Source organism: Lemur catta, chromosome 3, assembly GCF_020740605.2.
Source record: "Lemur catta isolate mLemCat1 chromosome 3, mLemCat1.pri, whole genome shotgun sequence".
In the NCBI taxonomy this organism is placed as follows: Eukaryota; Metazoa; Chordata; class Mammalia; order Primates; family Lemuridae; genus Lemur; species Lemur catta.
Window position 1 is genome coordinate 74,510,883 of NC_059130.1, and position 22,710 is coordinate 74,533,592.

Genomic DNA, 22,710 nt, shown 5'->3' on the forward strand with positions numbered 1-22,710 from the left:
CATATTTTGTGGGACCCCCACGAGCATGTACATGGTTAAATATGGTTTTTCTCCTGTTAATCTGTTTATGTCCATTGTAGTTTGTATCCCAGCCAAAGAACCTAGGAAATATAGAGGGAAGCCATTTCTCATTCCCCTACAACCACAGATCCCCCGTCTCGTTGACGTCCCAAAAATATTCCTATACAATATTCAATAGAAAGTTGTTTATGTTTTATAAATCTTTGAAGCTATAAAAATTACCCATCTCCTAAACTTTAATTTTCTGGGGGGAGAGGGTTATCCATATTTGTACCAGCAGACGGGAAGGGACTTTCAGAGGAGCAATTGTATTGGGGTTGGGAGCCTGGGAAGGGTGGCAGAGCGGGAGGAGGGGCTGGGCTACCCCTGCACAGAAGAGGAAAGTATCTAATGATTTATTTAGTGTTGTCTCTGTGAGGGCAGGAGCTGTTATCTGTCCCACCAACTTATTCTTAACACACTGTACCTAGTTTCAGTAGTGCTCAATTAAAAAATGTTGCATGGACTTTTGTAGAGCCTGGGACCTGCAAGAGTCCCCTCTGGAAGGGAGCGGGGAGCTGTCTGCATGAGGAGGGAGAAGGCCCTCTGTGCAGGAGCAGGTCAGAACACAAATACCAGCAAGAGGGGAAACTGCAGGAAGCTGAGCCGAATTGTGAACTGCTAGCTGTTTTTACTCCGACTATAATGTAGTCAGGAAGTAAGAAAGTCCTCCAAGTACTAAATGCCAAGTTCCTGGCCAATTTTAGAGGGGCCTGCCCAAGCATTTTATAAATAGAGCCTGACTATGGACTGTTTGCTTGTGGCCACGCTGCAGGGTGGGAGCAAAGACTGATCCAGTCCTGATATGGGCGAGCTGTTCTACAGTTACAGGAAAACTTGCTCAGGCCTTGGAAACTTTATGCCCTGGAGGTTAAGAAGAAGGAGGGAATGCATGGCGTTATTCTCGTGCAAAGAGAACATTTAGAAAGTTCTTAGGGTGCTGCCTGGAAACCACAGACCACTCAGAAAGGGTGTCATGTTCACATTCTGGAGGCTGGGGACCTCAGAGCCAGTGCCAGCTGGACGTGGAGCCCTGTTTGATGTGTTGCAGGGAACAAAATATATAACCAACTTGCTGAGAATTAGGGCGCTGCACACAGTGCAGGGTGAGGTTGCCCACTGCCTCAGCCGCATCTCAGACGCTTTGTTAACAAGCGCTGGCCTGGGAGCACAGAAAGGGCTGGGCTGGGCCCCTGGGTGTGAGCAAAATCAAAGAGACCCTAGACCTGTCCTTTGGGTGGGACAGGATGACTGAGGAATCTGAGGAAGTGGTAACTAGTTCCAGAATGTGTTGAAATGAGGTCACCCAGCGCCTAGGACAAGGCAAGGCCACCCTGCCCTCCCACACTCTTCATCCTCCCAGTTTCCTGTACTGCTAGAGCTTCCTTATTCCTAAGGAAATTCTGTCGCCAGACCTTCCATTCTGCCCTGACATTAGTGTAGCAGAATGGCTTGGGGACTCTCTAAAAAGGGCAGATGCACATAGCCCCACCCAGGCCCAGCCAAAACCCTGGGGCTCATGACCAGGGGGAGGGAGGTGGTTGGAACAGTTCGGTAAACAGGGAATTCCAATTGATTGTGCTGTGTGGGACCCCCAGGATAAAAAGCCCGGCAGCTGCAGTTGATGGAGTGCCTTGGTCCCATGCTAAACACTAGATGTGCATCAGCACATTGAATCCCCCCACCCACACAAAAATCTCTGAGGAGGGTAATGGTACCCTTATATTACAGATGAGAAAACTTGGGCTCATAGGGGTAAAGTGACCTGCCTGGTTTCATCTAGCTAGTAAGTGGCACAGGCAGGGTCCAAACCCAGGAATGTGAAGCTTGCTGATTAGGCCGATTTCAAAGGTCTGCACAGAGTTAAAAGCAATTTTATCTGTACATTTGACCCAAAGCTTCCTCTGACCTCAGGCTACAAGCCCTAGCCAAGTCCTTGAACTCGGCCTTTGGGAATGTTCTAAGTCTAGTGGAACTCAGTACGGGCACCATGGTGCCCTCGTGCTGGATACTGTGGAGCCTGTGTGTGGCTGGTGTTTTTTGCAGCCTTCTCTGGTCTAAGCCTTTGGCTCCAAAAAGTTGAGTCAGCCTGGGTCTGCTGCTGGCGCCACAGTGCCCTAAGACTTTGCTGAGCCCTTGCATAGCGCCGGGGAGGCACACCTACTGTCCACCTGCTCCCATGAGTCATAAAACTGCCACACTGCTGCCAGGCCTGCCAGCCCTGTGCTTTCCTCCAGTCATCACCATGCCAAGAGTGAACTTAGCCATATATATCAGGGCACCAGGCAGCGCTTTTCCCCCAGGCCTGCCTTCCTCTTGAAATGTGCCATGGATGGGCAGACAGGCTGAAGCACAAGGGCCAGGATGTCTCCTCCGCTTTACACCAGGTGGCCGGGGACAGGGCAGCAGGGCATCCTGGAGTCCAAGGGCTCAGGCCAGAGAGGAGAGTCAACATATGGTGGGGTGGGTAACGGGATTAGCAAGTGCCTGGCCCACCAGGATGAGCCCAGCGAGAGGTCAAAGGAGGGAATGATAAAGTTTTATGAATTATTTCAGGCTTTAGGCTATTTTTGTATCCCCTTTGATATTTACTATGGGTGTGTCTTAGCATTTAGAATCTCAGGTGAAAGTTTCCCACTTTTTTGTGAATAAAGAATTTCTTATCTGCCTAACTAACATTCTCAAAATGATTGTACATCATGATAGCACCTAAAAATGCACACTTTACTCCGTTCTCTTTTTTGGGGATGTCATGCCATCTCATTCTCATTCTCTCTCTGTCTCTCTCCCTCTCCTTCTTCCCTCCCCTCTCTCTCTCTCCCTCTTCTCTAAGAAGGATAAAGTAAACTTTTTTGCTTTTATATCTTAAAAAAAAAAAAAATGCACCCTTTGTACGAAGTTCTCTAGAGGAGCTCTCTTTCCCTGTATTCTATTGCCAGGACTTACATCAGCCTCATAGTTGGGTAAGAGAGTCCAAAAGAAATAAACTCAAACCTTCTATTAAAGTAGGTAAAGTAGGTAGCAGTGATACTAACTGTCCTGTAATGTGGCCTCTGGTGGCAAATGCTCACTTTGGCCAGAAGCTCCCTAACTAGTGCAGATGTTTATGTGTATTTGTTTCCTCATAGAAAATACGCGAAAAGGCTACTATTATGCTGTATGTTGGGGTACTTTGATTAAACTTCTGCTGCTGGGTTTCTGTAAACCAAGGGTTTGTGTAGGGGCTCAGATGTATGACAAGCTTCCACACCAAGGCCACCACTTGAGTTGCTATGGGGCATTTTAGTAACTGCCTCCAAGAGGCCATGAGGACTGGGAAAATGTGTCCATTTCTCTTAACTAGCACAAATTATTATGAATGTTTACATAGCTTAAAGATGACTGTTCTTCACCTTTTAAAAAAAGTGCTCCTCAGATTTCAGGTAGAAACAATTATCAAAGATGTCGAGCAAAACAGCAAGCACCAACAACATAGCCCAGGCAAGGAGAACCGTGCAGCAGTTAAGATTAGAAGCCTCCATTGAAAGAATAAAGGTAAGAGACCTGGATTGGATTAGATGTGCTTTCTGTTCGTTCCCCCTGCTCTTCCAAGGCTGGGCCACAGGTCAGAGAAGATAATGCCATTCAATTCAGCTTGCTTCCAAGATTTTGCTAGAGCAGGTGGAGAGCCTCAGAATCCTCACTTTCATTTCTTACCTAGCACGGGCCTCATCTCAAGTGAGCTGAGGAACCAAAGTGTCTGGGTGACCCTCTCTGTAAAACTCTGGACAGGATTTCCTGAGGACCCACCTTCCCGGAATGAACACAGCCAAGCCCAGTGATCCTTGTGTTCTGTACTGGGACAGGGTTCCAGGTAGACTTTATGAACACCTCATCATCCTTCTGGAATTAGAAGGGGGAGAGTTCTAGATCAGTACCAGCTGACGTAGCTTTATATAACAAGTCCACAGTCCAGATCTCCTTTTAAGGAAGTTGAAGCTTTTTAAATGTGTGTGGCCCTCAGCAATCACTCTCTGCACCCATGGTTAGCAATCCCAGCATTGGTTGAGATCCCATAGAGAAACGGGAGTGCATTTCTTAGGTCACCTGACTTTGAAGTCGTTTCCCCCAAATCCCAAGAGAGGAGTGGCAGTAAGTACCCTGGAATGTTGTGACTCATGCTGCTTCCTAGAAACTGAAGCAGTCACCTGATAAATTCCTCTGGGCCTGGAGATAGTCACCTGTCTTCCGAGCATGAGGCCTCCTCTGCTGTGCTTGACGGGGCTCTGCTGCCCCACGCTTCTTGCCTTAGGGCCCCAATCTGATGATTCTCCAGGGTCTCCCTACCAAGCTTCTGAAACATGGCATGGTATTTTCCGTTTTTAACTCATGCTGGGGTAAGGTGCATGCTGGTTTTGTCACTTTTTATTTTCCCAAGCCCAGTCTCTGACAGTAAATCCTGAAGCTCCACAACTTGGCTCCAGAGTTTTGGCTCCAAGCTCATAATTCTGTTCATAAACTCTGTTCTGCATTCCAGTCTATTTTTTCTTGGATAGAAGCAAGATACAACCTTCCCTTGATTCACATACACTTTTTCTCCCCTGCCACGCCCACCCCCAACGTTTTATTTTGAGGAATTTCAAACCTACAGAAGAGTTATAACAATAAACATTTATATACTCTTTACCAAGATTCACCAATGGTGATATTTGGCGCCATTTGTTTGCTTACTGTCCCCTCTCTCCTTCCTCTCTCTCTCTGTCTGTTCACTCACATACACACATCATTTTTTCTTTGAACCACTTGAAAGTTATTTGCAGTTTAGGATTATCTAATAATAATACCTCATACACAGTCTATTTTTGAAGAATTCAGGCCACTTAGTTTGCAGGACCGCCCTCACTTTGAATGTGATCGCTTACTGATTAGATCCCAGTTAAATGTTTTGGCAGGAATGCTAGCCAGCCAGCTGCTGGTGTGTCCTCAGTACTCCCATGAGGACTGAGGCCTTACCTGCCAGACTGCTCCATTTTAAAGGTGCTGTTTCCCTTTTTACCTGGCAAGGAATCTGAGAGTGATGCTCTGAGACCATGATTGTCCTGTTCCCATCAGTCCTCCACTCAATCGCCCAGCATCCAAATACACTCTGAAAGTGTGTAAAGTTATTTTCTTTCTTGTTTGTTTGCTTTTGTTTGTATCCATGTCAGGTTTCAAAAGCATCAGCGGACCTCATGTCCTACTGCGAGGAACATGCCAGGAGTGACCCTTTGCTGATAGGGATCCCAACTTCAGAAAACCCTTTCAAGGATAAAAAAACTTGCATCATCTTATAGTGGAATAATGAAACAGTTCCTCGCCTCTCCACAAAGCAACGATGAGCGGCTCCTTGAAGAGATGTACCTTCAGCTTATTTGGTAACCACTGCTAATAACTAAAATGCTCTTAGCTTGGAATAATGGACTCTGAAGTCTTTATTTTCCAAGTTGCTCTTTCTCTGAAATACCCTATACAGAATAACAATCTTGTTTTCCATGTGATAACTTTGGTGTTATATTGGGTTACTGTTTAAGGAAAGTTGGTCTGGGCCTTCTTAAAAACACAATTACATACTTTCAATATATATTTGATTCAGATGTGTCAAAACCTAAATTGCTTAAGCACCTGCTAAATCAAAATACCAAGAATAACTTAAATCCTGAAACCTTTGTATCATAATATGTTCTTGATAAGGTTGTGCCAACCTGTATAGTATACAAGGGGGGGGGTGTTTTGTGTATATATATGTGTCTTTGTGTATACACATATCAAAGCTATTTTCTTATGAAAACTTCCCTCTCGCTGTACCATCAGTTTCTCAGTTCCAAAAGTTATATCTTTGTCTTGAACTGTGAATAGACAGAATAAAAAAGTCTTTCATAGTTATTGTACAAAAAGTAAAGAACATCCCAAAGATTGTGTTCATTGTAATCAAGTAATGCAGTCATCTTTCCTCTCTTGAAATCTTTTTGGACTTTTGAAGCTGTGATAAACTGTGCCAATTAAAAATTTTAAACTGAACCAAAAGCCCTTTGATAATATGCGGTATTAATTCACAAGGAGCCGTGTGGGCTTCAGTGGTCCTGAGTCTAAAAAAGGGGAGGAGACCCTGGGGAGGACCCTGTGCAGCTGTGCTCCCAGGGCTCATGTTCTTCACTGGATTAGGGATAGACACCTCTGAAATTTCCGCCCTGGTGATTGGAATGAGACGAAGTGAACATGAGCCCAGCCGAGAGAGGAGCAGGAATGTGTGGAAACCAGCTGCTCTTCTTGGCCCAGCTTTGTGGTCAAGCACTCGCTCTTCTCTCTGCCTTCCCTGGGCCTTTTGTGTCCTGCCAGAGCATCTGTCTGCAGAGGTAATGTTCCCCTCCCCAGCCCCAGGGAGGTGGAGCACAGTGGGAAAGAAACATGCAAAAAGTGTAAAGGTATCAAGACACTCATGGTCTTTTCAAGTGTCTGCAGTTTCATCTCTGCCTTGTCCACAGACTGAGAGGAGCATAGGCCACCCGAGAGAGGCTTGGATTCAGTGGCACACTACTTAGGGCCAAGGGTTTCCAGCAGCTGGGTATCAAGCTCCTTGATTTTCCCCTGGGAATGAGTATATCCCTCACATCCTTGGAATTTCCAGTGGGGATCCCAAAAGAAGGACTCTCCTATGGCCAAGAGGGTATCTTGACTTTATCAAAGAGGAAGAAAGGGTCCTATTTTAAATGCTTATTTAGGGGCTCAAACCATATACAAGGCCTTTGATATTTTAATTCATCTTCAGTTCATTAAAAGTAACTAATAATGATGGATTAAAAACTTATTCTCAAAAAGGACTCAAGAAAGAATTATTTACAACAGCTTTCCTGAATTTTATACAATCTGCCCTGCAACGCAAGACCCTTTTAAAATCTAATATCTAGGCTTTGCATGTTATGCTCACTGAGGGCGAACAAATGCAGTACTATTTTTAAACTGCTCACATATATTCAGTGTTTCTCCAAGTATTCTATCTACTCAGCATTGGGAATTGCCCTCACTTTTCCAAGACCACGTGAAAGTCACAGCACTGCCCTTGACCTTGTGTCATCTGCTGCTCAGTTCTGCAATGTGCCCAGGTCTCAAATACATTATAGGTACCTGTTTTAGGAAAGATAAAGGTTTTACCTTTCCAAGGATGAAATTTGATATGTACACTACAAAGACAATTTTACATTTAATGCTTCACTTAATAAGACATTCTTTTTTTATAAGTATATTTTTCTACTGATAGCTTCAGAACAGTAGTCTTATTTTCACTCTGATTTTTAGCATGTTTCTTTAAATATTTATAATGCAGCTTATTACAAAATATTTTCATGAAATTACTTTTATTATACCATTATGTACACATTATTGGTAGCAAGCATAGTTTATTCTTTAGTACTAAAATATGCTCTTTAACCTAACAGTAAACGAATATGTTTTGCTATATATTTGTTAATATGCTTATAGTGGTAAGAAGTGGACTTGAGGTCCTAGGAGATTTCATTTTGTTTTCGCTGGTCAGATATAATAAAAGTTACTAATATAAATGCTGTGTAACTTCCTCACCATGTGTAGGGCATGTTCATGAAAAAATGGAATAAAAAATCCTTTGATGCTGGACCGAAGAGAGGAAAAATTGTAACGAAATATTGATTTACTTATAACTAGACATCTATGTGAGAAAATATAATATATGTATACATATATATGATATGCAGAAGTCACTTTTATTTATCAGGCTTTATTCTAGTTATGAAGCCACAGGTTAACTGTCTGCAGCAATTGGTTTGTAATGATAAATGCCCAGTGTGTGTTATTTTTTCCAACTACCACTATAATGACATACTTACATCTATACATGCAACTTCTTGGCTTCATTTTCATGAAGCTATTTAAATATGTTCAATGTACTTTGCCTTTAATGCTGTGTCTGTTAATAGCGATCTCTTTCTTTTTTTCATTCTTATATCTGTGTTCATCATAAATCATCTGTCCAGCTGAGGCCTCAGGACCATGGCAGGATTTCATGACTAAAAGTATTTTACAGAAACACATTTTTTAATAGGAAAATATTTTATATACTAGGTGGTTCACAAGCTATGGGTTATAGCTAAATCAGGTTTTTAAATTACTTACCTTATTAAAATGAAAAGTGCCATACTTACCTTTTAAAGGAAAGACCTGATTTGCTTTCTCCCTATTTGGACTATTTTTATACTTTAATTTCTTAAACTATCAGGAAAAAACCCAAAACTTTATACCAATGATTTAGTAATTTTGAGGCATAGATTAGCTTACATAGTGGAGGATGTGCCAAATTTTCTCTTCAAATGCCACCTTCTCAACCAATTTATAGCTAAGATAGCGTCAGCTGACTGATTACTCTGAATTTTGATTTAAGATATATATAGGCCCAGGAAATGAATTACATGTGCAGTGTGTGTTACTTTACATGCCAGTCACTTATCAATGAAATAAATATAATACCAGACTATGAGTTGTATTGATTTCTTTTATGGTAGACCTGTTAATAGGAAAAAAAATACATCAAATCAAATAGAATTGTGTGTGTGTGTGTGTGTATATATATACAAAGAGAGAGAGCGCGTGCACTTACCTGAAATCAATGGCCTAGATTTTAGTGCTGTATCATTTTTCTAGTCAATTCTGTGTTGTGTGACTTTGGACAAGGCACTTCATCTCTTTGGGCCTCCATTTCTCCATTTGTAAAACAAGGAGCTGGAAGTAGATGATGGCTGAGATCCTCCCTGCCCCCACATGCTTCAGTCCAGTGACCCCACCCCTCTGCCGGCCCTGCCCACGTGTTGGTGCTATAAGCTGCTTCAGATATAAAATTGGTTTGTCTATAATGTATGCTCATTTAATAGCTTATAAAAGGCATTTTTGTTATACAGTACTTTTTTTCCTAGTTTTATGGATTTGGTTCCTGTAATAATGTCTTGTTTTTAGCCATGTAACTACAAACATATATTCTCTTGATGTCTCAGTAAATTTGCATTTGATATATCATTGATGAGATTTTGTTATTTTTTAACATTCTTGGCTACTCATCTGTCCAGCATCTTACTAACCTTAACACTGTGATTGTTTGGATATCTGTCCTATGGAAAGAATAAAAGTATTCACTTCACTGCGAGCATGTTCACAGATTTGAAAGAAGTTCCATTAAAAGCACTATTGCTTTCTTTACTGGATCAGTGCCTCATTGTATCGTCTACCTGTGTTTTGCTCAATAACTTAATAAAAGGCCATTTCTCTTCCTTTTTCCCTCCATTCATTCAGTTAACATTTTCTGAGCACCTGCTAGGCGGAAGGTGCTAAGAGTTAGGCTCTGGTGACACTCAGATGAATAAGACTCACACCAACCCGTGAGAAGCTCACAGTCCCAGAACAGGGAGGGTGGGGATGACAGATATGTAAACTAATCGGTACAGTATCCTGTGACAAGCGCCGTAACTCAGGTGAACACAGAGGAAGAAGGGAATAGCTCCGTATCAGTGAAGCCCTGTGAGAAATCTTCCAAGGGAGGCGGTGTTTAAGCTGAGTCTGAAAGATGAAGAAGAAACACAGCGTGCATTGGAATGAAGTCTCAGGAGATGAGGAGAAAGTGGCCTCGAAGCTCGTGTGCAGAAGGTCTCCCATACTACTCGCCCATCCTGTAAACAACCAGGAGCCTGCAGAGGCTGCTAAGGAGTGACGTCCTGATTGCCAACCTGTGGAGGGCTGTTTCCCATGCAGAGACCCAGCTGTGACCATGGAAACAGATAACAAGTGGAAAGGTCATTAGACCCGAGGTGACTCACATTTACGTGTGTTTGCAGAAGGGGCCCTGACTCCGCTGCTCCTCCCTGCAGGGCTGGGATTCCCACAGAGGCTAGGTGAGGGCAGCCCGCAGGGCACCAGCTTGTGAACCGGGCAGGCACAGAGATGGCCCCACATCTGAGAACCAGTGTTCACGCACTCACAAAGGGTGGGAGCAAAAGATAGTCACTCGCCCTTTCTAGTAGAGAACTGAAGAATTTAGATACCTTGGTTGTGAAAAATAGGCAACAACTGATGCAAGCACTTCACCAGTTCTGACCAAGTACGGAAGTCATTGTGACCCAGTGGAGGACAGCTGGATTGGGATAGGGGATGGGATTGGGTAGGGGAGACTTTTTCAAAGGTGGCAGCAGGGAGGGTCATGAAGCTGAGGGGTGGAATGTGTAAGTAAACGATGCAGGTGAAATGTACACTACCTTAACGTTATGAACAAGAAACTCAATCCTAGTACTCTGGGAAGCTGAGGCAGAAGGATCGCTTGAGGCTAGGAGCTCCAGACCAGCCTGTGAAAGAGCGACACCCCATCTCTACCCAAAAAAAGAAAAAAAAGAAAAAGAAAAATTAGCCAGGGTGTTGTGGCACACATCTGTAATCCCAGCTACTCGGGAGGTTGAAACTGGAAAATTGCTTAAGCCCATGAATTTGAGGTTGCAGTGAGCTATGATGCACTCTAGCCTGGGTGACAGAATGAGACTGTCCAAAAAAAAAAAAAAATTTAAAGAAAAGAGAAGGAAAGAAAAAGAAGCTAGAGCCTGCAGGGAGTGGTGGGAGCTTTGTGTGGAAACGCATGTCACCCGGCCTTTAGGCTCCTCTGGATGTGGGCCATGATCAGTTTTTCCTTGGCAGGATGGTCAGTTATGCATAAACACATGAGTATTCAAGCCAAGCCTTTTAATTTGGGGCTCTATAAGCCTTATTTTAGGGCCAGGTAGAAAATCTTGCAGATGTGTCCCTCACTCCGTATGCCCAGGTTTACAATCTTTCCTAGCACAGCTCCGACCACGTTTGTAGAATCTGGTCCCACCGTCAACTGACCATCTTTGCACAGCCTGGTGTGGCTAGTGCCTTTGGCTTGTTTTCAGATTATGGCCCTTCTTGCTACTCTACCCCTTCGCCCCTGTAAGTGACAAATAACCTTTGCCTTCACATGAGCCCTCTGGCCCCAATTACTATCTCCTTATCTGAGTCATTCAAACCTACTAAGGCCATTTAACTTTAGGGCAGCCCTGGGCAAATGTGCAGTTAGGCTATGGAACCCTCACCTCAACTATCAGTTTTTTCAGAAACCAATATTTCTCTACCCTGGAGGAAAATGCAGTCCAAGCAAATTCATGCTAAAGTGCTGATGACTTAATGCATTGGTCTACAGAAGTCTTTTGGCACTATAAAATAGAAGTCTGGAGAGAGCAATGCTTAGCACAAAGCAATGGAAGTTAATAGTGAAGTTTTAGGCACTGAGAATTAATTTTACATATGAAGCGTGCCTATACCCTCTGAATTCTCCTGAACGATCTGTTCAATGATGAAAGCAAGTAATTGAAATGGTTGAGATCCATAATGGTAAGATGCCAGGTTTAGAAGTCTAGCAAATTCACAGCTGAGACATCTGTGTGCGAGTTGCTACTTTTAATCTCTAAAGCCAATCACCCCTCACCCCTCCACACACACACCCTGTTTAGTGATAGGAGGGCTTCATCCACTAAAAGACCTTAAATCTGATCCTAACAGAGGATGTTAACCATCTGACATCATAAGGGCCTTGTGGATCTGTAAGTTTGTGTACTGGGGTAGGCCTAACGCTGTCACTCCCTGAACAAATATGAGCAGTGCTACCTCCTCTGAGCCAGGCGCTGACAGACTTGGTCATTAATGTCCCCTGGGATCAAGATAAGGACAACTTTAAGTAAAGGTTAGCATGTGAGATTTAGGTATCTTACTAATTGTATAGTTATTTATATGTATTAAGAAAACTAGAACTAGCACCTTGTGGTATAAAGTTTCCTGCTAAAATAAATTTAAAGTAGAAGTAAACTAAAATAAGTTTAAACTAAAAGTAGATGTAATTTAACCCCATTTTACAGATGAGAAAAGTGAAGCCCAGAGAAGTTAAGAAGGTTATGCTAGAGCCAATTTGTATTTTTCTACATGGAAGTATGCAACAGCACAGCTTCTACTTGGATATGGCAAAAATTGTCAAGAAGGCTTACACTATGTCAGCAGACAAGCATCCCCTTTGAGAATCTCACTGTGAGATTTATCTACGTAAAGCAGTCAGGTTCATATTTCTACTTTTAACTTTGAAATATTTTCCCATGGCCAATGCATTAGAAGTGCTTTGTTCTAAATAAACCTTTTAGATCTGACATCAATGAAATATATACCTTTCAATATAGGCCATAGAACATCTGTGAGTATTTATAGACATCTGCACAAGGTACTGGGGAAAGGAGGGACCCAACATTGAACTCCAGACACCAGGGTGGGCATTTTGCATGTGTTCTCCCATTTAAGCCTCACAAAAACTCTTTAAAGGAAAGTAGATATAATTTAACCCCACTTTACAGATGAGAACACTGAGCCCCAGAAAAGTTAAGAAGGTTATGCTAGATTCTACAACTAAAACTACAAATCCTAAATGCATATACCTAGGTCATCTAGATTCTACAGCCCATGGACAGTTTTCATATTTGTAACATGGTTTGAATAGGAGGTTAAAAAAAAAAAAAAGACAATACTTTGGGAATTTTAAAATTAATCAAGTAAGGTAAGCAAATAAGTTCTTCAGTAGCCAAAAATATAATATCCTGGGCCTTAATAATGCAAATAAACAGTGGTATATTACAGGTATTTGCTATTACCAGGTATTATTCTTTGCATTTTGTATTTATTCTTTTAATTCTCACAACAAATCCAGGAGATAACTACTATTATTATCCCTACTTTGCATATGAGGAAATAGAAGCTTGAAGAGATCCAGAAGTGCATTTGATATGCTTTAAAAAAAAAAAAAAAACTGCATTTTCCATGGTAGCCAGATAATGTAAGAAAAAGAATACATACCTTGGAATCAGGACATGTATGTTCTGGTCTGTTTGCCACTAATTTGTCATGTGACCTTAGAACACTTATGACTTCTAGTCTGTTCCCTCATCTATTAAAAAAAGAAAGGATTTAAGCTGGGTGCAGTGGCTCACAGCTATAATCCCAGCACTTTGGGGAGCCTTCAAGGTAGGAGGATCCCTTGAGACCAGGAGTTTGAGACCAGCCTGAGCAACATAGTGAGACCTGTCTCTACACAAAATAGAAAAATTAGCCAGCCTTGGTGGCATGCACCTGAAGTCCCAGCTACTCGATAGGCTGGGGCAGGAGGATCGCTTGAGCCCAGGAGTTTGAGGTTGCAGTGAGCTATGATGACACCACTGCATCTAGCCCGGGTGACAGAGCAAGACTCTGTCTCAAAAAGAAAAAAAAAAAAAAAGGGTTTAGGCTAGGTTATTTTTATTTTTAATGTTTCCCCTAGCTTTAAATTTTATATAAATCTGAGAAAGGAGAGCAACCCTCCTGCCATCTCCAAGTCATTCTGCATTTCCCTCCTTGAATTGGAAATCAGGAGGGGAAAAACCAAAGTCCAGGGTATGGAGTCAGAGAAGGGTATGTGGGTTTGCTGTGTATAATTACAGGTATTTAAAAGATATTTAAAGAATCACTTCCCGATACTTCAGCTACTGACTCATCAGCAGGACTGGAAAGAATTTTTAAGGAAAAATGAATTGTAGAAAGGTATTTTGAATATTGACTGCCTACAACTAATAAAATTAAATGAGCAAAGTTCTTCGACAAACTTTGTCAAACGACACCTTATGAGTACATAAAACATAACTATATAAAAAAAGAAAAATACCCCACTCAAACGTTAAATGTGAATGACAGGGCATTTTTTTTTAATAGAAGCAGGTCAAAGAGGATTTCATTCACTTGTTGAGCTCCTACTGGGAGTGAGTAGCTCCGATTAGCACTGTGGTAGGATAAACCTCAGAAAGACAAAAGATCTTCCAGGATAGTGGGGGTGGGGGTAGTGGGGGATGGGAGTAGGAGGTAAACATACATTACTATGCAATGTGTTAAATGCTATTATAGGAAGTTGCTCTGCCTGAATGAGTCAGAAAAGGTTTCACAGAGGAGGCAACCTATCAGTTGGGCTTTTAAGGATGAGCAGGAGTTTGTTGGTAAAGAATGGGGTAAAGGTATTGTCAGCAGTGAAAATAGTGGACGCAAAGCCCTAGGTTCTAAAGAAGCCTGGGGTGTCATGGCAACAGAGATCTCTGTGACAGAAGTATGGGGAGCAGAAAGTGGTTGAGGCTGGGAAGGAAGGTTGGGCCAAAACATCATTATATAGGAGAGGGGCATAGTTGATAGAGATTTTTGAATAGGGACTTGACATCTTGACGTGATAACCTTTGTTATCACGAAGATAATTAGAATGAACAAGGAGAATAAACTGTAGTATGGGGGGCAGTGGTATTTCACTATTCTTATATTGGTCCTTGTTCAATTCCTCTCTTCCAAACCCTTGTCACCCTCCTTAAACCTCACACCCTATTTATCTCCTTTCTACTGTGCAAGTAATCCTGCCTTCTCCTTCAAAAAAACATTGGGCCATCTGGCCTAAATTTTTGAAACTTCTCTCTGCCCACATCCAATGGGAATCCAATGGGAAGATACTCAGATGGTATGATGGAGAAACATGGATGGGTGTCTTAATCACATTGATCCACATATATTCCATCAGACTCGCAGGCTAAGAAGCAACACCCACCCCCCTCCCCACCATCCCCCAATCCTGTCAAGGCCAAGCCCTCCAGCTATTCCCTTATCCTCTTCTCTCTGTCTTTACCAGAATTTTCCAATGAATGGGTCTCCCTTCCTTCTCCCATCTTCCCAAGGGACTACAATCTGGCTATTACTCCCACCATGGTAATGAAACTGATCTCACCAAGCAAAATGACCAGTGAACTCCTAACTTCCAAATTCAGTGGAGCCTTTCAGTCCCTGCTTCATGGATCCCTCTAACAGTGTGAATCATTCTCTTGCATTAAACTCACCATTCTGTACCACTAGCTTCTGGGACACTAGACTCTCCTTTTCCCTCCTCTATCTCCTCTTCCTACGTCTGTCCCCTAAATTTCCGCCCTCAGGCCTGAGTTTCTATCCTTGGCCCTTTGCTGCTCTTTCCATTTTCCCCACTCTTCTTGGGGAGTTGACTCCCCTCTCATAGCTGTTATGTGATGAGGATTCCCAGATCCAGACATCCAGCCCCAATCTCTTGCCTAAGCATCAGATTTATCTATCCTACTGCCTACTGGACATTTTTAACATATAGTCACCAGGGACCTCAAACATAGTGAGTGCAAGACTAAACCCATCTCCCCTCCCTATTATCACTAAATTACCTGAGCTGGAAACCTAAGAGGCATTCAAGAATTACCCTTCATTCCTTATACTGATCACCAAGTCTCGCCTATTTGATTTCCCAAATACTTCTCAAACCCATCTCCTACTTTCTTCATCAACTGTAACAGTTCAGGCCCATGTCATCCCCATAGACTCCAGTCTCTATGTTTGGCCCCTGGCATTAACATAACCAATTGTCTCAGTTTTAGCATTGAAAGTCCCACATCCCAGAAATCCCTCAGTCCACCATATTTTTGGGTGCAAATGAAACTAAGCATATAACTGAAAATCCATGAGCCCAACTTCAGGTACAGCTGAATCCTGAAACCCTGCTTCCAGATTTCTTCTCTGCCCTTTTTTCTATTTATTAGTTTGTTTTGTTTTGCTTTGGTTTTTCGGGGGGATAACAAGGTCTTGCTATGTTGCCCAGGTTGGACTGGAACTCCTGGGCTCAAGCAATCCTCCCACCTCAGCCTCTCCAGTAGCTGGGATCATAGGCTAGGCACGCACCACTGTGCCTGGCCCTGCCCTTTTATCTTGTATAGACTTATTCTCTGTGACAGGCAAGATGGCTGCCAGCAATGGTAGACACTTCTATCAACCCAACTCCGGAAAAGATTCCCTCTTCCAGCAGAAAAGTCTCAGGAAGGTCTCTGATTGGCCAGCTGAAGTCACATGTCTATCTCTGAACCAATCACCATGGCCAGGAAGATTGGCCAGGCCTACAGGACTAATCTACTCTTGTGGCTGGGGTGAGGGCAGTTAAGAAGCTTAGCTTGCTAAATAGCCATGGTCCAAGAAAAAAAAAAAAGAGAGAGAGAAAAAAAAAAAAAAAAACAAAGAAGGTTAGCAGAGGAAGAGGGAGGAGAGCAGGATAGACAAGAACAATAACTAGCTGTCCCTTTACATTATGCTCCCCTCAAATCCCTCCTAGCACACTGTGCCCTGAGCAGTTGAATCCATCTGAGAGTTGTGAACCATGGAACACTCAAATTTAAAACTTTTTTCTAGATAAAATCCTCAAAGCCTCTTCACTGCCTTCAGGGCAAAGTCCATGCTCTTGAGAAGGGCATGGGTCCCCCTGTGATCTGTCTCTATCCACCTTTTCAGCCTGCCTTTCTCCAATTCCTTCCTTAACACTTAATCCTACAGTAAACACACAGACTGGAAGAGTCCCATGAGCACCACCCTTGTTCCCTGATGAACTTGTAATCATGCTTCAAGACTCACATCAAACATCACCTTTTCCTGGAAGGCTTCCTGACCTCCACCCTGCACGCGCGCGCGCGCACACACACACACACACACACACACACACAGATGTACACAGTGTGCATGCCCAAACTTGCCATGACACCACACTTGAAAATTATCGGTGTGTCTGTCAGCTTCCTGTACTTCCTATACTGGACTGCAGGTGAAACTGTACCATAATCACCTTTATGTAGCAAACTCTAGCGCAATTCTTGGCACACAGTATGTGCTCAGCTCTTGAGTTTGAACAGAAATTGTTCTGATAGTCCAAATGAGAGAGAAAGAGCTACATTAAGTTAATGGAAATGGAGAGGGGAAACTAGATTAATGAAAATGAACATAATTTAATTGAATGGTGTCAAGCTGTACTCAGATATGTTGGGCTATGTAGTTTACTGTAGTTTTCTTTTCTACTTATATAACCCTCAAATTTGCAAACACAGAAATGTACAAATATACAAATATACATAGAAAATCACCAACTCGTGGGAGCTGTGATTGTTATTAGGTCACATACAGTGAGTGCTTCTAAGTGCTTTCCAGGCATTGTTTCCTTTAACTTTCACAACCACCCGATGACATAAGCCTCGTTTATTTTCTCCATTTTACAGGAGAAATAACTGAGGCTTAGAGAAGTTACACTAACTTTTCCCCATTCTAGGATCCAGGATCTGAGCCCAGGTCTTTCTGACTTTCAAGGCCCACTGTCTTAACTGCTATGCTCTTAGTCTTTATCTTTTGCCAGTCCTGTCCTTAAAAGTTACACAAAGAAGCAGAATGAAATAAGAAGACGCTTCTCCAGGTGAGCCATTTCTTGGTTGTAAGATTACAATATGGTGCTATAATGCTGTGTTAAGTGATGATACTGAGAAAGTTTGCTGCTTTTCTGCATAAATTCTATCTCAGGCCCTTAATTCTAAAAAAGATGTTAGCAATAAAAGCACACAAGGACACAGTGATCGCTTTTACAGTGATCCTTAGAACTTTTCCAGTTCTAAAATGAAAGAGAACAATTCTTAGAAATCTCTCCTCCTAGCTTTTCGTTTTCCTGAGGCTCTGTCTCACTTAATGGATAAGTAAGAGATTAGATTCAATTAGTTTCATTCTACCTCAGGCTAATCTCTGCTTTGCAGTTGGCCTCTTTGAGAGACAGCTCTAGTATAAAGAGAACTGAGTTTGCAGTAAATTCTGATTCTTCTACTTCCTTGCCATGGAACCCTGGAGATATTCCTTAACCTCGGTGAGACTCCGTTGCTTAGCAGGGAATCAAATGAATTAATAAATGTGAAAGCCCATTGTAAGGAAGAAAATGCTAGTGGATATAAGAAAAATAGAAATCCTACTTCCCAGCACCTATTACGTGCCTGACACTAGCAATACTCCTAGTATAACAATAACAGGTTGTTTTTATCATGCTGATGAGCTTCTTCCTGGTCTTCAAAGTTCAGGGCACTGTGTGTAGCTCATAAGAGATCTGTTGATCTGTCAGTTCAATTCTGAGAGGTAAGTACAATTCTGTTTGTGGACTGTCTCACCTCTTGTGGTTCTTGCACCTTAGTTAACTAATAAATTCTAACTCTGTCCCCAGGTAGCAAATGGTTCTGGTACACCTCTTCCCTGGGAATCCCTGCAACATTTGCAGAGACATCTGCATTCCTCCTGATGGGCTGACATCAAGAGAGACTGGGAACTGATCATGTATGTAGTGGAAGCTTCTCCCTCCCTAACCCCTGAGATTTGTAAAGAGTGGCTCTGCCGAATCTTCAGCTGGAAGAACCCCAAGAGAACATGCAGTCTTTCTTGAACTTCCTTTATAGTAAGAATTACCTAAAGTACTTGCTTAAAAAATAAATTCTCTGGTGCTCGCTTCGGCAGCACATATACTAAAAATTGGAACGATACAGAGAAGATTAGCATGGCCCCTGCACAAGGATGACATGATAAAAAAATAAAAATAATAATAATAAAACAAAAGATAAATCAATTCTCTGGCCTGGGCAACACAGTGACACTGTCTCTACAAAAAAATAGAAAAATTAGCTGGGTGTGGTGGCTCACACCTGTAGTCCCAGCTACTCAGGAGGCTAAGGTGGGAGAATCACTTGAGCCCAGAAATTTGAGGTTACAGTGACCTATGATTGGATCACTGCACTCTAGCATGGGTGTCAGAGAGAGACGCTGTCTCTTAAAAAAAAAAGAAAGAAAGAAAGTGAAATTACTAGCCTTATCCCAGCCTCACTTAATGGAAAGCTCCCAGGAAGGAGTCTTGAAGCTGTATTTTTAATAAGCATTACAAGGCCTTATTATCATCCAAAGAGTGTGAGAAATTCTGACAGTGTAAAACACTTCATTTTACACAGGAAGATTCTGAGCCTCAGACTGAGAGATGTTCGTTGTTGGGGGTGGCGGTGAAGGGTGGACCACAGATGCCTAAAAGGATTAGGGAAGGAACCTACCTGAGTCCAGCAAGCTAGATAATAGGGAGAGGTGAGGTCTGTGGCAAACGGGAATTCCTAAAGGAGAGGGACCTCCTTTCAGCTCCAGCCAATTACCTCCATGCAGAATGTGGACCCATTGTCACCACATACAGGAAGTTTTCAAGACAATAAAAATCAGAATTTTGCTAAGAAATTTACCCATGTTTAAATGTTTACAATTGATTTTTTTAAAAGTTGTTCAACATTGTGTGAACCAAATTTCTCCTAGCTACTAGTTTCCGTCCTCATGTTAGGACTGTGTGAGCTACAGTATCATCTTATCCTTGACTCTCTCATGGTGGTGACAGCACCCTGTCTCGTCTCTTAGCTCTACCAGTGACTTTTCAATGGCTTTCTGTCACCCAGCGGAGAAAAGCTTGGCTTGCAGGAAAAGAATGCTCTGGTTCCTACTATCTTTCCCACTTCATCACCCATCATTGGAGAACATGTTTGCATCCTGGTCTTGCCACTTACTAGCAATATGATTCTGAGCAAATGGATTTCCCGGTACATCAGTCTTTTCACCTTCAAAATGGGGATAATAATAGCAGTTACTTCCACAGAGTTGTGAGCATTAATGAGTTGCTGTAGGTAAAATGCTTAGTGTTCAGCATCTAGCAAGCCCTGTGTAAGTCTTGTTGTCCCCCAGAGGCGAGGCTCAAACATGCCTTGAATCTGTACCCTTCTGAGCTGTAGTTCTGCCTCCTGCAATAAATGCCCTTCACGTTCACCTGGCAAATCTCTTCATCTTTCAGGTCTCACTGAACCTGGCAAATGTTCTCTGACCACAGGAACACTTAGGTCTTGGATATACCCCATTATCACTTATCACCCAGGATTACAGGTATCAGGTATCCCCCCTAAATTGTGCACATCCTTGAAGGCAGATGCTTTTTCACTTTTGTAGCCTTGGGACCAAACACAGTGCCAGGTACATGACAGGCATTCAATAAATAACATTAAAGGAATGAATGTGTTTATGTTTTTTAGAAAATATGCTTATGGCCAGGTGCGGTGGCTCACGCCTGTAATCCTAGCACTCTGGGAGGCTGAGGCGGGTGGATCATTTGAGCTCAGGAGTTCGAGACCAGCCTGAGCAAGAGCAAGACCCCATCTCTACTAAAAAAATAGAAAGAAATTAGCTGGACAACTAAAAATACATAGAAAAAATTAGCCGGGCATGGTGGCACATGCCTGTAGTTCCAGCTACTCGGGAGGCTGAGGCAGTAGGATTGCTTGAGCCCAGGAGTCTGAGGTTGCTGTGAGCTAGGCTGACGCCACGGCACTCTAACCAGGGCAACAGAGTGAGACTCTGTCTCAAAAAAAAAAAAAAAAAGTGCTTATCATGATTTCCCTATAGATTATAAACCTCTTAAAAACAAGTGTTTCCATAAGCTACATCTTTGTATTCTCTGCTGCACCTAGCAGAATTATATTCAATATTCAATCAATCAAGTATTTCTGTGCTGTTGAAAAATACAATGCTAGCTTCTGATCAGAGAGCATCCAACCTTTTCTACACTCTATCGCTATGTATTCTCCAGAGATTTGTATCCTTTGAACTCCTATAACAGTTTTCTGGACCTCTTTTATGTTGCTGGGCATTTTCTGCTTTGGATGATATGTATCAATGTACATATCTCATTACTTCACTAGACTGTGAGTTCCTTGAGACTAGAGTACTTTTCTGGTTTTCTTATAGAATTCAATATAACCAGCACCTTTGCCTACAGTAAGTAAGCCTACTTGGTGGTTTTCATGAATACAGCCTTTTTCACAGAAGTTCTTATGTTTATCAAAGGATTGTTAAAAAGAAAAAGAAAGTCAAGCATGGGGTCTCACACCTGTAATCCCAGCACTTTGAGAGGCCAAGGCAGGAGGATCATTTGAGCCCAGGAGTTCAAGACCAGCTGGGGCAACATAGCAAGACCCCATCTCTAAAAAAAAAAAAAATTAAAATTAGCTGGCTGTGGTTGTACACACCTGTGGTCCTAGCTACCAGGGAGGCTGAGGCAGGAGGATGGCTTGAGCCCAGGAGTTTGAGGTTACAGTGAGGTATGATCGTAACACTGTATCCCGCCTGGGGGACAGAGTGAGACCCTGTGTCTTTAAAAAAAAAAAAACAAACAGATTCAATTCTTAATTTGAGGGACCTGGCTTATTGTCAAATCATGCCATTAAGTTTTGTTCATGTGAAGAAAACATGTCTCACTGCTTGCAGCCTTTTACCATATATCAAAGAATAAAATTTAACCCATGTAGTTAAGAAAATTAAGGAAACAATTACTTCACAAAGGTTACAGGAAGGCATCTCAAAACATGCTTTGGAAATACATTCAATTGACAGTTTACAAACAACTCTTTCCTAGAAATGAGCCTCTTTTTTTGATTGCAGAAATAATGTATGCATTATTATAGGAGATTAATTACTTTCATGGATCCTATCATTATAAAAGTTTAACTTACTGAGGGCCTTGGTTAATTATAAAAAGGAGGAGGTAGTGCTATTTATGACACGGAGGTGAAGTTGCCAGTGGAAAAAATAGGGATTTTCCAATTTTCAACATACAACACACCTTAGGTAGATGAGGGGATTTTTGTTCTTGTTGTAACATTTCTACCTAGCTGGAAATAAGTAGGTTTAATGGTTTTTAAGGGGACCAGTAAGGAATATTAATATCAATTAGAGGTGAAGCCATTCAGGTAATTTTATACTTGTTTATAATTAACTGTTTCATGATTCAATTTTTCAATGTTGTGTGTGTTAACTTTGTGTTATGTTCCATCAGGAAAGAAAAACAACAGTTAAAACCTAAAACAAAACCAAAAACAATAGCATTGCATTAATTGTTGAGATTTTCCTCAAACAAAACAATCTGAAGAATATATAACTACTACTACTTCATATCTCCAAGCATTATGAATTTTGAAGAGATTCACAAAACTCCTTTTTAAAAGTATAGCTATATAAATGTACATGTTATAAGCAACAGACAGCTCTCTCTGATATCTTAAAATTCTTCCTCTTGCTATCACCTGGGTTTTAGTAATAGACACTCTACGGAGCACTCATCGTGTGCCAAGTAGTTATATTCATTATTTCTAATCATGTATTTATTCAACACATATTAATTCAGTACCTACTGCTTGCTGGCATGTGTGTCAACTACTGGGCTGCAACTACTAGATATTAGTCCTGCCTTCCAGGAGGTTCCAGAATTGTAGGAGAGGCTACAACTCTGCAAGATGGGTAATTTGATCTCCATTTTGCAGAAAGCAGGATGGAGGATTAATCAAGACTGGCTGCTAGCATGCTTTCCGCCAAGCAAAGCTGCTTTCTCCACTCTGCCTGCCTAGTTTCACTCATCTTTGCAGAACGGTTTTTATCAAATAGTTGTGATAAAGGATAAAAACTCCCTGAGTGGAAAAGTAAAAAATCCTGCTGTTTAAAATTCACCACTCTCAATCTTTTGGTAATATAAAAAAACAGTTATTAAATACCAGCTATATTTCAGATTGGGCATTGGCTTAAGAGGAAAAAAAAAAAGGATACAAGCCTAAACAAGGCCTAAAACCCACATTTCTAGCAGATGTGGAA

The 22,710-nt window shown here is 41.9% G+C and overlaps 1 protein-coding gene and 1 non-coding gene across 2 annotated transcripts in view; both read left to right on the forward strand.

Annotated features, from left to right (window-relative positions):
• GNG12 (G protein subunit gamma 12) overlaps positions 1 to 9,294 on the forward strand; it is a 131,832-nt gene extending 122,538 nt beyond the window's left edge. The window contains exons 3-4 of the mRNA XM_045547784.1: positions 3,476 to 3,594; positions 5,247 to 9,294. Coding sequence (XP_045403740.1) covers positions 3,502 to 3,594; positions 5,247 to 5,372 — 219 coding nt within the window. The 5' untranslated portion in view covers positions 3,476 to 3,501 and the 3' untranslated portion in view covers positions 5,373 to 9,294. The remainder of the gene's footprint in view (positions 1 to 3,475; positions 3,595 to 5,246) is intronic.
• A 9,200-nt stretch (positions 9,295 to 18,494) lies between these two features.
• LOC123636152 lies at positions 18,495 to 18,602 on the forward strand. Its single transcript, XR_006734361.1, has one exon. It is a non-coding gene; the product is annotated as a U6 spliceosomal RNA (small nuclear RNA).
• The last annotated feature ends 4,108 nt before the right edge of the window (positions 18,603 to 22,710 follow it).